Genomic DNA, 17946 nt, shown 5'->3' on the forward strand with positions numbered 1-17946 from the left:
AATTTTTAAAACTCTTATAATAAATTATTTATGATATATTTTATTAGTTTAAACTATTTATTTAAAAACTATTTTAGTAGCTATCATCAAATTGATTTTTTATGACTATTAAGGCTTAAATTGATTAGGAATTATTATATATATAATTTTATTGAATGAATTAATTTGTATAATTGAAATTAGAATTTCGATAATTTACAAGTGATGAAAAATATATGATTTATATTGAATAATTATTATTTTGAGCTCAAATTTTTATAAAAGATGATTAATTTGATTATTGTAGTTTTCAAATTTAAAATAATTATTTAAATTTGTTAGTACGTTGATAAATTTTATATATCTCCAAAATAATTTCTGGTATTATAATCAAATTTTAAATTATTATTTTAATATAAATATTTTGTAAAATTTTATACTACTAGTATGTATTTTTTTAAACCCTAGAATTAGCTACAGACAGGGATAGCAAACGGCTCTAAACCCGCCGGGTCGGCCCGCGTAACCCGCCAAAAAGGCGGGTTGGGCTGGAAAATCGGGACCGCCAAATAGCAAAAGCCCGCCTAACCTGCACCGCTTAAACCGCGGGTTTTGGCGGGGCGGGGCGGGCTTCTCCGCCGGGCTAAGGTTTTTATTAGTGAGGGGGTATTTTTGTAATTTTTTTGGCAAAACCTAACTTCCTCAAACCTAACTTACAAGAGTGTGAAGATAAAAATTGAGTGTTTTGAATTATGTTTATATTATTTTGGAGACAATATTTATAATTATGTTTTGGATTATATTTATTTTGCTTTGGAGAGAATATTTATACTTATATTTTGAATGAAAATTTGGTTTATAATTATATTTATTAGATATTTATAATTACAAAGACTTTAATGTTTGTGAATATAAAAAATATAATTTTTTATGCCATTAGAAATTATAAATTTATTAATATAGTTGTGAAATTATATATATTACTTAGTAGTTAATAGTAAAAAAAAAAAAGAGAGGAGCTTTGGTGGGCTTAGCCCGCCAGCCCGCCAACCCACAGTTATTCTAATGACTGCTTCATTCTACCATGACTGAACCCTATATATCATTTTCTACCCAATAGAGCTTATGGCTCTGCTATGAGAACCACTGCTGGAGAAGACAAGCTACTGTTGCTACCTTGGTTCTACATCGGAGCTGCTGTTACTGCCACCACCGTAGGCGATTGGTGTTGCTGCTATTTCAATTGATGCTACTGCCGCTATTCCGATTGCACTGGGGTGTCGCCGCTGCTGCGAATTCAAAACAAAAGAGGATTTGTTGGGTTAATTTCGGAGTTCGACTAATTGAGGTAGAGATTTTATTTTAAAATTAACCTTTTCAATTTAAGAATGTCCAAAAATATAGTAGATAATTACAAATATATTAATAATTATAATGTTATTGAGTTTATATTTTTTTTTGCTGTGAATGATTATTTAGTGAATTGTGGGTCTGATGATGTTACTTGAAATTTTGTGTTGCTATGTGCAGAATTTGTTTGGCCATATTTTGTGGTTGAATTAGTTGGTAGTACGAGTCTCTGTACTTGAGATGGGTTTTATTGTAACTAAATATAGCTGATTGATGATGGATTAAATGAATTTTGTGATTGATTATGTGGCTAGACACCATTGAGCAAAGGGTAGAAGTTGGTAAGTTCATCTATGATAGTTTAATTGAGAATGGTGACATAAAAAGGGGATATAATAATTTTGGACAGTTGGGACTGTGTTGATGATAGTAAAAATTTTGATTAATCAAAAGAAAGTCAGAATTATGGTTTTAGAGGAATTTTAGGCTTGAATATATAATTTGGTATGAAAGTTTGTTAAATTACTTGATGCAAAATTTTTTGCATATTTGGCAGCAACTCAAAATAAAAATTGGAAAAAATCTAAACATGATTTCGATCCAATTTTTTTTTTACTAAACCTCAATAAATCAAGATTTCTCCATAAAAATTTTAGGGAATTCGGTCAAATGGTTTGGCAGAATGTATGAATTTAGTTAAACAAAGGTGTGTAAGTTATTTAATTTCTAGGACACATTTAAAGTTTAAATGGTGATGTGGAGGTACGCCTAGTTTTACGGTAATGCGGAAGTACTTTTAGCTTCTTGGTGATGCGGAGGTATGTTTAGCTGTAAGGTGAAGCGGAGGCATAATGAAAAGGAAAGAAAGTGGAAATTAAAGAATGGAAAGAATACTTAGAGGGAAAAAAATGGAAGTAATGAATGAAATAAATAAATAAAAATTGTATGTTAAACGGGCCTTGTGCCAAACTGCTAATGTGAAAGTGCCCGCCTAATTGATAGACTGAGATTACTAATGCGGGAATGTTCGCCTAACTGATACACATTAAAATGTTATTATGATGAGGCCTAACTGACGCGGGTAACCGTGATGCCAAGGTGTCTAACTGACACAGTAAACGAACCATATTCGGGGTTCGCTTTGAGTAACATCGGGTTGCGGGTAGACAACTGACGCATGAGCTCATGGCCTACGCTAGAAACAGGCATGCATCATAAATTGTTTGTGCACTTGCATTTGCTTGTGGTTATTTATTTTATTTTCCTGTGATTGTGTTGTTTGCTTGTGTTATTTGCCTTGGTGACTTTCTTGTGTGTTTAATTGGTTATTTTGTTGCTGCGAACTTAGTGATGTGATTTAAAGAAAGGGCTTTAAACGGCTTTAGATAAGACTTAGGAAGAATTTTAAGGATTTAATAAAGAAAATTATTTTTGGGATATGAGTTAACTATTTGTAGTTTATTCTGTATTTTTTACGGCATTCATTTTTTCTACTGAGAACATGTGAGGACGACGTTCTCACCCGCTACAGATCTTCTGTTTCAGCAACAGGTTCACGAATCCTTGGCGAGGAGCCGCGACTAATCCATAGAGTTTACATATATATGTAATTGTATTTTTAGTTTTTGGTTTAATCTTAGATTTTATTTTCCCCTCGCCATTGATATTTTAAAGTGTTGTATTTTTCCAGAGGAGTCGTAGGTTTAAATTTGAGTCTAGCATGAATAATTATTATGTATTAATAGTAATTATGTGAGTATATGTTTACCTGACATAGTTGAGTTTGAGGTATATACCAAAATAAAAAAAAATTGTTTTTCTGAAAAGCTATCGACAAGTTAACATGTAGTGGCTCAATATTAAATAGCTGATAAAAGAAAAGTAGATTAGTAACGCCTTATCTTTTGTACGATCATAACGTGCTAAAAGTTAAGGTGTTACACATAAGACTTTAGACTAATGGCATAATATTGTGTTATTTGTATTGATTTAAATATTTGGTGTTACTAGACAATATTAATATTGATTATGGTTATGCTTTAATTTTAGAGAAGGGTTAGTTTTTGTTATATTTTTCTAAGTGAATTTTACCATGTCAAATAATGATTGAAATCTTGAAAATTTGGATATTTTCATATGCTAGCTTATAAGAAGATATCAAGGTAATGTAATGTTAATGGTCTGATTTTCACCCGGTATAATCGTGGCCCGAAAGTGTATAGATTTTATCAGGTCTAGGACCGAGTTCAAATCTAATAAATAGACCTAGTATATATTTCAGACCAAATCTAAATGTGATTTCACCCGACCCATGAATACCATACTAACAAGCTAGTTTCTTTTTTGAATTTCTGTAGTTCCAACTCTATCCAATTATTATTCATTTGTAAATCAATTGATTTATTGATGTAGCCTGTGCATACTTGGTTGGGAATTTACTTGAAAAAGACCTGTTTAAAAAAAAGATTTATTTACCTAACACCAAATTAAAATTAATAATTTTCTATTTGTACAAGTAATTAGTGTTAAATACACAAATTTATATTTAAATTTGACATGTTAAATTAAAAATAATATTTTATAATCATAAATTTTTTTAGTTTAGTATAACATGATCATTTATATAATAAACATACTGAATATGCTGTTTATCTTTATTCAAAGTAAAAAGCAAATAGAAGAGTTTGAAGTCTATAATATTTTTGAACCATAAGAAGGGAACTAGACATGAAAAAAATAAGAATATATATAACTGTAATAATAGCATATCAATTTTACACTAAATTTTATATCAAAAGGCTAATAAAAATTTATCGACAACTTAGTATCTTACTAACTTCTTTAGAAAAGCAATTGGCATATGATGTTGTGCTCTTGTTACACATTGCATTTCAAATATGAAAACAGAGTTATAGATAAATTAATTATATCTACAATAAATATTTATACAAATGTGTAAATCATAACATGCTATTAAAATAAAAATAGTATTATTCTTACCTAAATATTATTAAAAACTTCTTTGAATACGACATTTATTGTTGATGACTTTGGATTGCCGTCTTCGTCTAGAATTAAAACACTCTTAACTCTTCACAAAGCAACATAAAGTTGTTCATGGGTGAACACTGATTTTAGCAAGTAAAGTCCTACATGTGATAATGATTTATCCTGACTCTTATTAATGGTCATTGCAAAGCATACTGTTAATAGAAATTGTCTCCGTTGGAACTTAAATGGCAACCCTAAATCTGAAGGGATCAAGTTCATTTTTGGAATATACACTTTATCTCCAATATTTCTACCGGTCACTACCGTCGCTCCAATTACGTTGCTACCAAGTTCGTTAACTATTAATCTTGTCCCGTTACATAAACTTGAAGTTTGGTCTATGTTTCGCAGTAGCATTACAGCGACTCCTGGCTTTAAAGTCAACTTGTGATTGGGTAGTCCCAAATATTTGATGTCATTTAGGAACTCTGATGTGAACCACTCTTGTTGTACATCTTCATTCTCATCAGCTTGACATGTTGTGTCATAACTCATGCTCCTTTTCCATTCCTGAAAAAATTGTCAAAATAAAATCGTTTACCTTCTCGACACTCTCAAGCGTGGGTGCAAGAATTGTCCTACTCTAAAAATATCTATAATCTGACATGTTTTATAATAAATTTGGATATGCAAAGTCTACCAAATGAGAGAGAGGGTCATCAGTAGTTATAATCAATAGATCATATAAAATTTCAATTTTTGATTCATCACCAACAACAGAACCAATATTTCTATTTCCAACATCAAGTATCCAATTAGCAAATCTCTTCATTTCACCTTCATCTTGATCTGAAAAAAGACATTAGAAGTCTCATGTTCGTATGCAATTTCAAACCTTACAAAACGACCACAGATGGGATGAGTTAATAGCTGATGTCAATATATCGTGTCTACTCCTTTTCGGAATCATAGGAAGTATCTGTCTGAAATCACCTCCTAGAACAACAACCTTACCACCAAATGGTTGATGTGTCTTATGTTGATTGGTAACTGACATAAGATCCATGAGCGTCTGATCAAGTATTTCAAAGCACATTTTATTGAGTATTGGAGCTTCATTCCAAATTATTAAGCTACTTTGGATGAGCAACTCAGCCTTCAAACTGTCATACTTGATGTTGCAAGTAGATCCATCAGTAATTATAACGGGTATTGAAAATCTAAAATGAGCCATTCTGCTTCCAGGTAGGAGTAAAGATGAAATTCCACTGGATGCGACATTTAAAACAATCTTTCCTCTAAACTGAATAGCAAAAGAAAGACTAATCCAAATAAATGTCTTACCACACCCACCATGCCCATAAATAAAGTAAAAACTACCAGAGTTTGTAATAACAGCATTGAGTATTTCATCGAATACTAACATTTTCTCATGAGTCATCTTTTGTTCCGTATATAAGTTTGTATGAGTCAACTCATTTGTGTCATATGCTAACTCTTCCTCTATTAGCTTATTCTGAAAAAGGCGAACATCAGACATCTCAGAATATGGCATTAATTGATAGTCTCTTAAAGATCTCACATTGCTATTGAGTATCGTTTCAATCTCAATAAGACAGAGATTTTTCAATTTGTCATTAGTCATGTTTAGCCTAGCAAAAGCACATGGTGGTTTTATGAAATATTTAATAAGTAATTTCAAAATAAAACTATTAATATTATTAATAAAAATAAAAATAATAAGAGAATACAATCTTGATATAAAAAAATACATAGTAAAATACCTTGATTTTTCAAAACTTTTCTCCTCTTATATAGTATTCTATTAGCTAATAATGTCCAAGTTGCATTCCAAACAGGTTCTAGGTTTCTAATGCTATTAGATATCAGTAGCAGCAACTAGTTTTCTTAATTGATGACCAGATGCAAGTTCAACTACCTCATTAATAGCTGTAATAAATTCTCTATCATCGCACAGTAGTCTCATGGAATAGCAAGCATCTTGGAAGGTAGAATATGTAATTTCTTTAACTGTCCTAATAAACTCATATGTTGTGCAATCTCTTTGAACAGCTAACAAAATTCTCATATAATAAATATCACTCGTACTTGGTAGAACATAGTTTAACATCCCGATAGAATACCCTCTTTTGCGTGGATGACATTCCCTTGCTTCTCTATCATAAACAAATTGATTTGAAAACTCAGCATATGTCAAAATTTGACCTGATTCAAATTTTTTATTGGCCTCCATCCATGCTAAGAACATCGTACATTTTCCTTTCTTTTCTTCCACGGTTTCCTCAAGATCGTCATCGTCTTTAAAGATGATGTTTTGCTCTCTAGGCAAATGAAAGGTTAATCTCATCACTGAAGGCCACCTCTGATGAATATCATAAGCTAAAGTTCTCCACATAGCCTCACATGCAGGCAAATACCTGCAATCATAAAATTGTTTGATCTCATCAATAACCTGAGCATCCTCTCTTCTGGAAGCTTCCTTTGTAACTCCAACTGCTACCCTATCTGGACCTTTATTCACGTACTTGAACAAATATTTGATAGCATTATTTGACTTGTTGCAGTACTCTACATTAACATGCGTTTGATAAGACATAAGCAAATATGCATTGTATGGAATCACATTTCTATTATCCATATGGACTCCCTTCTTCTTAGTAATCACTCATGTGTCTCGTCTTCTATATGATAGGTATCCACTATCATCGATAACTGTGGTTCTACTGAATATTTTGAGATAATATTTAGTGCAGTACCCATCTTTCATACAGGGAGATTTTGAGAAAGCTCTACCACATGGTCCATGAATCATATATGTAGATACAACTTTGAACAATTTTGGGTGTCGAACAGGATCTGACAATTCTGAAGATATTAACCAATCAATTTTAGTTGTCATTGTTATCTTATGGTCTCCACTTAACCATAAAAGAATATGAGCATTTGGTAGACCTCTTTTTTGGAATTCCACTGATACATCCCTTATACCAAAAAGACAAAAAAATATATGTTATAAATAAACTATCTATTTTATATATGTGCTTTCATAAATTAAGGGTGATAATAAAAAATCAACAATACGTTAAGTAAGAAAATATTTTGGCATTTATTTTATAACAATCTGAAGGAATATTTCTCTAAAAATAAGGTTGGATGATGAGCAATACCTGCATCTAGCAAATGGAGTAAAGAGAAAATTTATTAGTGTGACAAATAAAAAAAAATTTAATTTAAAAATCAAAATGGTTAAGAAGTCACTTAATTAGGAATTAGTATTAAAATTTTAAATTTAAAATTTTTAAATAGAGTTTTCTAATTAGCTAGTACAAATTTTAAATTTTTAAATAAATTTTTTTAATTAAACGTTCGTTGTTCATTAGGAATATAGAAATTTGTTAATTTAAAAATTATTTTTATTAGTTTTGTCATAAATAGTATCAATCTTATTATTTGTTGATAAATATAAATAAAATTAAATACAATCAAAAAATTAATAACCTTATAAATTACGTAAATTTAAAAAAAAATATTTAAAAAGAGAGAAAAAAATGAAAGTACTTCTATTGTGTAGAAACAATTTAAAATATAACAATGTAAATTGAGTAAAGAGAAAATTTATAAATGTGACAAGTAAAAAAAATTAAATTTAAAAATTGAAACGGTTAAGAAGTCACTTAATTAGGAATTAGCATTAGAATTTCAAATTTCAAAGTTTTAAATAGAGTTTTCTAATTAGCTAGTACAAATTTTAAATTTTTAAATAATTTTTTTAAATTAATTCAATTTTGTCTAAACAACATTAAAAACAGAATTAAGTATAAAAGAATGTCAAATTAATTTTTTTAAATAGTATAAATAACCTCACATTTTAATAAGGCTGGTAATTCTATTTACTAAAATTTTAAAAAATATTCTCAAATTCAATTGCTTACTTAAAAATAAAAAAAAATTATTTGAATTTAAATTTAAAATTTTAAATGTAATACTTTAATTAAAAAATTATAATAGATTTTTTTTTAAAAAATAAGTACACATTAAAAATCAATAACTAACTTAATTATATCAACAATAATTTATATGAGAAATTTATAACTTTATGACATTAAATACTAAATTAGAAATTAACAAAATATCAACGGTGTGAATCGAATTAAAAATAAAACCACAAGTAATAATCAAATAACTTTAATTTATATTTAAACAAATTCTAAATTCCAAACATAAAAATCGAAAAGAACCAAAAGAAAAATAATAACTCAAGAAAAGACAGTGTTTCCACCAAAACAAACATATGCTTGGCATTATTCTATTAGATAGACTCTAAAAAGAATTCTAAAACATATGCATCCAAATTCTCAAGTTTCATTCTCAATCTTGATCTTCTTGCAAGTGGTATCTCCTTACACCTTCGAATCTTCCGACTCCGAAAATAGTCGCTTGGTTGGTGTAATAGCATTTTCCAACACTTCGGATTCATCATTATCCGTAACTTCATTGGAGAATTCAAGCAACAAATTATATACAAAATACTACGTTAAATTAAAGATTTCCTTCCCACCTTTGATTTTATCTATATAATATTTTTTGAATAAAATAAAGATCTAACTTTGAGAAAACAAACAAACAAAAAATTATTTTTTGAACAAATATCTTATCACCTTCTACTTTCCCCCATTCAATGATTGAGAATACCTTTGAAGTTAGAAGCAAACCACGAGTGTAGTCAACATCTTAAAATTATAATTAGTTATTAATTATTATTTATAAATTAGATACTACTAATGATCAAGGAAGAGTCAAATAAACTTATTTTTAATAGAAAGTACACTTATAGCTGTACTCACAATTTGAATAGGGTGAGCCTCTTTGAATTTATTTATGAGATCCATATTATCAATCATCTTCTTAACTTTATAAGAAGGTGAAAAATGTGAATTATCAGATATTTGAACTTCAACGATAAAGAGAAAGGTCTTATCAATTAGGTTGAGTAAAAGTGTAGGTGTATTGATAGATCTCCTTTCTGCAGGATATTACATAATATATTAATAATAAATAATATAAAAATATAAAAATTACCATTAAAAATATCTTCACTAATATTTTTAGAAATAATTAGTTAGAACTTACCAATAGGAGTGGATCAAGTATCTCTACACAGCTCTTTTTCAAAACTTGTTTTGCCTCCTTATCAAAGACTACGAAACATATACAGTCAGAGTCATCAATGACACAAGCTTTATTCGATACATGCTTAATAAAAAAAAGTATAAAAAAAGTTAAACATAAACTTATTCAATATCTAATCCATTGTGATTAGACTTTAAATTAAAAAATAAATAAATAACCTTGGAGTTATGGATAAAAGGAGACGGCCACAACTTAAACATTTGAAAGTTTTTGTAAAAACATATGTGGATCTGTTGCATTCACATTGACCATATCACCAGTTTGGAATATCTATAATATGACTTATAGTAGCCAAGACAACACAAACAACATTTTAAAAAAAAACTTAATGATTTAAATTTTCTGAATTCGGTGGGTTTTTAAATCTAAAAGATATATATAAATAAATAAGATGAATAAACAAAAATAATCAATGTACAACAAATTTAAATTAATTTTTTCTCAACTTTTTTACAAAAAAGAAAATTACCGTATCTAATTCTTTTAACTGCTCAATGATTTTGCCTTGATAAATTTTTAAGAATGCAGCCTCATTTGAAATTCCGCTAATATTATTCTTAGGTTTTTCAAATCTTACAAAGATAGATAAATAAAGCAAAAAAAAACTACGTTAGATAACACACAAAATATTAAACTAAAAAATTAAAAAATATATATATACCAACCTATTTTTAAATTGGATGACATTTACTTCTTTAAAATTGAAGAACATCTTTGTGTCATACATGAAATTCTGTAAAACAATTTTTTCTAAGAAATTTAATTTAATACAAAATGAGTAAAACTCACATAAAAAATTAGTAAAAGCTCACATATAAAAATTCACATAATTATAGATAAATATTACTATTATATAACTTCACTCTAACAAATTGTAAGATGATAATAGCTCCATCTTTATTATCGGATCCCAAAAAAATATTTAATTCATGTGCATAATTGTCAAAAAGTGCATACTCCATTATTTTTTATTTCAAATAAAATGTTTAATATTAAATATATTCTTTATAACAAAATAAACAAAAAATAATTACAACTAAAAACGTAACTACCAATAAAATAATATCAAATTATATATTATATTTTAAAATTTAAAAATTAACAATAATTTAAATAATATCAAACAATATATCAAACACAATTTAAAAAAATTAATAATTAATTTATTAATTATTTTAAACTCATAAAAAACTAAGTACGAAAAGAATGCTTTCTATTAAAATTCTTTTTAAAAAATTAAATAATTTTTTTCAAAATTAATCCGAACATATTTTTCAAAAAATTTAAATACTATTAATAAAAAAGTGTTGCCTTTGAATAAAATATTTGTTACCTATTAATAATATTAATAAAAATATTCATAACAATTTAAAAAGATGAAAATATTAAAATTTTTAAATTTATAAAAATAAATATATAATTATCTATCATCAATTTTTAATTCAATAACAGTGTACTTGGTAGATTTGCCATCCTTTTCAAGAGTCCTTTCACTTTTAATTCGAGCAAAATATTCAAAGATTTTGGATGTATGTAAAGAAAGAATTTGATGTACTTTTGAATTGTTGTGCTTCACATATCTCATAACTTATACTTTTATAGTTAACTCATAACTAAAATTTTTTAAATTTGATTGATTTTAATTTAAATTTGAATTAAATTTATAGATAAAGTAAATAAATATATTAATAATTTTAAAATTTTAAATTAACGTAAATTTACGTATGTAGCTGTAATTTTTGAAAAAAATCTACAAAAATTTTAAAAATATCTAAAAAATTTTTTTGAAATAATGCTAAAAAGAATTAATAAATTTTTATAAAAATAGTGTTAAAATTAAAAAAATAACAATCTAAGTAAAACAATTTAAAATTAAAAAAATAACAATTTAAGTAAAACAATCTAAGATTTAAAAAATAACAATTTAAATAAAATAGTTTAAAATTTAAAAAATAACAATCTAAATAAAATAATTTAAAATTAAAAAAATAATAACTTAAGTATAACAATCCAAATAAATAATTTAAAATTTAAAAATAACAACTTAAGTAACAAATTTTTAGTGACTATATTTAAATAAATAAACTCTTAAACTTAACATATGAGCACCATGACATCAGCATATAAGCTACCCATTAAAAATGATAATTTTGATCTTTGACTATAGTTCTTTAATAGTTTGCCCAACTCAATTACTTATCCAAAAACTTGACACAGTAATTGATTTGAATTAAGTTTAATTATATTGGTGATAAAAATTAGTTACATTAATGGTTTACAAAATTTGATTAAAAACTTGAATATAATCAAGTAAAACGCTGGCTAGTCATTTTCCCTAATATAGTCGAGTATGGGGGCACATGCTATTGTGAAGGTGGTGTTTGGAGCCGCCACCAAGTGGTCCAAACTACTTTCACTCCTGCTGCCGCCGCCACTGCGCCCACCGACACTACCAATGTTGCCGGCTGAGCTCATAGAGCTAATCCTATTGAGGCTTCCAGCCAGGTCCCTTGTGAAATTCAAGAGAGTTTGCAAGTCATGGAAAACCCTAATCTCCAGCTCCGACTTCATCAAGAACCAAGTTCAACTTTCAATAATGGCGGAACCAGCCATTTCCGAACTACACTTGGTCTATTCCAACCTTCCCCGATTAATCAACAACGAAATTGGATTTATCCCCATTCAATCTCTGTTCGAGAACCTTTCTTTCGGTACCGAAGTGGTTTACTTCCCCGTGGGCGGTTATTACGTGAACACCACGGGCACCTGCAATGGGTTCCTATGCTTAACCGATCTTCCATGCTTTGATTTCAAAGTGAGGTTGTTGAATCCTTGCATTGGATTGGCATCCGAGTGGTTGACACTTCATTCTGAATATGACCAACAGAGACCTATCTCCAATTTTGGGTTTGGCTATGATCATGTCAATGACAAGTTCAAGATTCTCACGGTTGTTGAAAGTTCCACCAGAATATACACTTTTGGCGCGTATTCCTGGATAACCGTTCAGGATATTCCTCTCCATCCTCTCGAATGGGATGGAACATTTGTCACCGGCACCGGAACACTTAATTGGCTAGCTACTAGAATTGCATCGTCTATTACCTATCCTGTCAATCAAACTGCGATAGTTGTTCTTTCTTTCAACCTTGGAAATGAGAGCTATGGTCAAATAGCATTGCCTAACATTGAAGGCGGGTTGATCCATTGCACATAATGGAAAATGATCTGCTTCTTGTTTTGGTAAGACGTCCTGCTTATGCTTATCGTAAATGTTTAGAATTAGTTGTGTATAATCCTACAAATAAGGGTGATAAGTTAGGATATCCTGTGATCAACTACTACTCATATGATGACATGCCAGACTATGATGATCCTCGCAGATGCTTCCGTCTTTATCGTGAAAGTTTGGTTTCACCGTCACACTATGGTCTTAAAACTGACCATATGTGGCTCTAGGTTGATGATGATGACAATTGATCAACCATCGCTTCCACTTTACAGTCTTCAATAGCTGTTGCTTTTTATCTTGATTCTTAGAATAATATAGACTATGTTGTGATTGACTATTAACTACTCATATGAAAATATTTTTGTATGAAGATTATAATTGAGTAAAAATTTAGATGCAAAGTTGATAGTTGGAAACTGTTAAATAATTTGATATATTTAATTAAATTGTTATCTAAGGTAGCATTTATTTTTTGAGATAGAACAAAGAAATATGGATAACTAATATTTAAAAAGTATTTGGAGATAGAGACATGTACATTGAATACATTGTCTTTGGGATAATTTTTTATATTATATTTTTGTATCCACTCTTTTACGAAGGACAACGATTGACATGGACATGAACCTTTTTATTAATTTTTTTTTGTTCATAAATATTTTTTATTATTCCACTATTATCTTTTTCTATTTTCCCTAATTTGAGATTAGTCGTTCTCAGGTATTCTCTTCTCCCTGTTTTTTTCTTTTTTTCATTATTCTCTTCTTCTTGTAGAATTTTTTATTGGGCTGTATAATTTCTTCTCTTTTATCATTCTTACTTCAATAGTTCATCGACCAATTCTTCTTGTAATTCCTCTGTACTACGTATTCTTACATATTTTCTATTTAATTAGTTTGTACTTGATACAAAAAATTTGAAATCACACGGCTATTTTAGTTATTTTATATAATATTTAATTTTAGTCTTATTCATGTATATCCAAACATAATATTAGACATTACATTAGTATTTTATACATCGTATTCAAATACAATACACAAAGAATCATTTTTAATATTTCTGTTATATTATCTCTGTCTTAATATCATTTTATCCTGTCTCCAAAAATAAACGCAGCTTAATATATAATACGTGAATTTTTATCTAATAATTGAAAATGATGAGATGATTTAATATATTTAATTAAATTGTTAGTTGACACACCAAACGTTTATATATTAATTATCATCTTTGTATTGCGAATCAATTGATTTATTGATGTAGCCTGTGCATACTTGATTGGGAATTTACTTGAAAAAAAAATCTGTTTAAAAACAGATTTATTTACCTAACACCAAATTAAAATTAATAGTTTTCTATTTGTACAAGAATGATAATTTTGATCTTTGACTATAGTTCTTTAATAGTTTGCACAACTCAATTAGTTATCCAAAATCTTGACACGTAATTGATTTGAAAAATGAGAGTCATAATGTCAGTTTTTTTTCTGTAAATATATTATTTATCATCATGCTCTTGTAAAATGATTCGGATTATTTAAATGTGTTTTATCGAGTAAATACCTAAAGTCGTCTTTGAGATTTGCGTAAATATTCAATGTAATTCTCAAGATCCCAATTTTTCTATTTTAGTCTTTCAGATAGAGTTTCGAGTACTCAAAGTGATCCCTGGACATATTTCTAGTGATGAGTCATCACCAGAATGCTAATGTGGCCTCTTTTGCCACGCTAGAGGGGTCCAATAGCTATATGAGCTGGCCAATTTCCAATTTGTATTCAAGTTGGTCCCTCCCTTTATATTAACCCTAAATCCCTAAATCGTAAACGTCATCTCTTCTTCTTGTTCATCGCACTCTCTTCATTCCACAGCAATCAATTTCCATTGCCGAATTGAAGAATGTGGTGAACGGCAGTGAAGTTTTGATGGCAAGAATGTATGATAAAGATGGCATTGATTCTGTGATGTTGGGTTGGTCGTTTGATGAAGTAGACGAGGATACAGTTGATTCCCTGATGGAAAGAGATATACTTGACAAGTTACGACCTCACGCTAATTTAAAACAGTAACAGATCAAGGGTTACAGGGGTACAAGATTTTCAGATTGAGTGGGACATTCTTCCTACCACAACATCACCAAAATATCAAAGAGTGCTCATCTTGACAACCGGGCTGAAGGTTTTAAAATAATCCATTCCAGCAGTTTGAGTGAATTCTTGAGCAACTAGTTTGGCTTTATGTCTATTTATACTCCCATCAGAGTTTAATTTAAGCTCAAACACCTATTTACATCCTACCGATCTCTTTTCATTGGACAATATGGTAACTGACCAAGTCTGATTTTTTTTGTAAGACAGCAAGCTCTACATTGATTGCATTCTGCCATATCTTGTTATTGATAGCCTCAACATAGGATCTAGGTTCTATGTGTTTAGGCTGTGATGTGAGAGTGATAGACAACTCAGAAAAAAGAATGGTAGGAAGTTGAATTTTCAAAATAATCTTGTGTCAATTATTGAGAATTATCAATTGTGTCAATAAAGTTTGATTCATAGAAGTTATATGAGAAATTCAAGTCATTGTTGTGCAGCTCATATGAGGTAGTCATGCATTGAAAGTCCTCTAAGTATGCAGGTTTTCTCTTTTTCTTTAATGATCTTCTAATATCATTTAATTTAAGGTTGTGATATGTGTGCAGCATTCTTGTTGTGACATGATGGAGGTGATGATACAGATGCTTGCTCATTGGGTATAACATGCAATGTAGGTGCAATATTGGTGTTAGAATTTGATTGGGTGAATGAGGATTCATCGGATATATTATTAATAGTTTATGCATATGAGATGGTTGAATGATGTCAGCAACAATATTTAATTTGGCATTATGCATAGAATCTTGTAACGTGACCTTTGAATTACTTTGATATTGGTATAACAGTCAATATTTACTTCTGATGTAAAGTTAAGGCTCTCATTAGACATGCCTCTGTATATTGATGAATATTGAAATGTTCTATTGGATTATGATTTCAGAAAAAAATGGCAATGGTGTTGAAGAAGGCTAGTGCAAAGGGTCAGATCATGAACTGTTTATTTTCCTCTTCATCTTGGTGTTCTTCACCTAAACTCATTTGAGATTGGCCCTTGTTTGTACATGAAAAGAGAGATACAAGAGTTTTTGCAAGAGGATACAAGATTCTTGGACATGCTTTAGTGTCTATTAATCAAATGGAAGCCATTTTGGTATTTCAAGGCAGTAGAATTTTATATATCGTGCGTCTTCAAATCTATTGTGGTGTCACGCTCTCTTTCATGTCTCCGTTTTTTATATATCGACAATTGTGGGAGTTTGAAATCTTTGGCAATGCTATGGATGGCAGCACCTCAACTTGAACAACTCTCATTAGTGGCTTGCCCAGAGATTGATTTGTCTAATACAGGGCATCCACATTGTAGCCTTAGATTTCTTGAAATCAGCAACATCGAGAAACTGGTGAGCTCTACAACATTCATGCAAACAAAAATTTGGGGATTTAGGGTTAAATATAAAGGGAGGGACCAGCTTGGGTACAAATTGAAAATTGGTCAGCTCATATAGCTATTGAACCCCACCAGCGTGGCAAACAGAGGCCACATCAGCGTTTCGGTGATGATCATCACTAGAAATATGCCCAGAGACCACTTTGAGTACTCGGAGCTCTATCTGGAGGACTAAAATAAGAAAATCGAGATCTTGAGGATTACATTGAGTATTTACGCGAATCTCAATGACGACTATGGGTATTTACTCTATAAAAGTGCTTAGAACTTTTTTAGATATTTTTTCTAAAAAAAATTATTTTTTTTAAATTGAAAAGTAAAAATAATTTGATACTTAGATATCTATATAAAATATTTTTTGTTTATCAATGATATTTTGGTACAAAAATATAAAATTACTTTTTGTTTATTAATTATATTAAAAATAGAGACACAAAAAGAGAACTATCTCTCTATGACTAGATGGTAATTAAGAACAATACAAAAATATTTGAGTTAATAGTTAAAATCGTTTCTAAAAGATATTTTGATTTCTATTTTCATCTTCGAAAGATAAATTTAATCAAAATCGTTATCAAAAGATTTAAAATTAATCACGTTAGTCCCTCCGTCTATTCTATCACTAATAACGTTAATTTTGCTGACATGACACGTTAAATTTTTTTGTCTTTTTTATCATGGGATGTTAAGCCCAAAAAACAGAAACAGAACCCTAACTACCCAGAACCTGACCCACCCATACCTGCTCCGAAAATCTCTCCTCAACTCATCTGAGTAGCTTCGAGACTCCATTTCCGTCCCGCTGCAACACAACCCCCGCAATGGTGGTTCTTCAAGCTTCACGCTGCGCACCGTCTCCAGTAACCACCGTCGTCGTTGCCAGATGTTGCAGAGATACCACGTCTTGCCTGAACGTCAACTTCCGCCACCTATCAAGCGTCTTAAATCCCCTGCTCCATAGCTGATGCCACCGCCGCATCAATGGTATAATGCTCGCTTTCCACCTCCAATCCAATTCGTTGCCCTGTGGCTTTTAGCGAAAATTTTGGACTTGGGGTTTCCTCAGAAGTATGGCAGGATTACTGGAAGAATCATGCGGTAAATGAATAGGACAAATAATTTATCTATGCTTGAGAGAATGATAGATGAGGCATAGACATTGGACTGAAGGCTTGGGGAGAAATAGACACGGCTGATGACATGGAGTCCAGAAAAAAATCTATCATTAAAGGAAAGCTTGAGTCCCGTCTTTCTTGGATATCAATGACTGGGGATGAATTGCAGAAGAGAGATGGCTTGATGTTTCTACCTTGCGGGCTAGCAATAGGTTCCTCAAGCACTGTGGTGGAGACACCCCATTTTACTCATAAGGAATATGTTCTTAAGCTTGGGAATTGAGGAAAAATGATGGATTGGTTGCAATTTCATAGTTCATGGTTGAGTTACAAGGACTAAAATCAGTTGAAGGGGAAGATCCTCCAAAGATTCTTCACCTGAATCCTCGGTTAAGAGGGGATTGGAGCAAACGACCAGTTATCGAGCATAACATTTGCTATCGAATGCTGGAGAACAGCTCAAAGATGTAATGGCTTGTCAACTGAGGATGATGAAGGAATGCTTGAAGAACTATCATTGCAAGAGTT

At 30.1% G+C, this 17946-nt stretch overlaps 1 protein-coding gene across 1 annotated transcript; it reads left to right on the forward strand.

Moving 5' to 3' along the window:
* The first annotated feature begins 11889 nt into the window (after positions 1 to 11889).
* LOC107464123 (F-box/kelch-repeat protein At3g23880-like) lies at positions 11890 to 12748 on the forward strand. The gene has a single exon (XM_016083030.3). The coding sequence runs from the start codon at positions 11987 to 11989 to the stop codon at positions 12746 to 12748; it is 762 nt and encodes a 253-aa protein (XP_015938516.2). The 5' UTR covers positions 11890 to 11986.
* Positions 12749 to 17946: the final 5198 nt, after the last annotated feature.

The sequence above is a fragment of the Arachis duranensis genome, chromosome 9 (genome assembly GCF_000817695.3).
Source record: "Arachis duranensis cultivar V14167 chromosome 9, aradu.V14167.gnm2.J7QH, whole genome shotgun sequence".
Classification (NCBI taxonomy): domain Eukaryota; kingdom Viridiplantae; phylum Streptophyta; class Magnoliopsida; order Fabales; family Fabaceae; genus Arachis; species Arachis duranensis.

What these genes read in the sequence shown, in the direction of transcription:
- LOC107464123 (XM_016083030.3), top strand. Translation starts at nt 11,987, where the DNA reads ATGTTGCCGGCTGAGCTCATAGAGCTAATCCTATTGAGGCTTCCAGCC.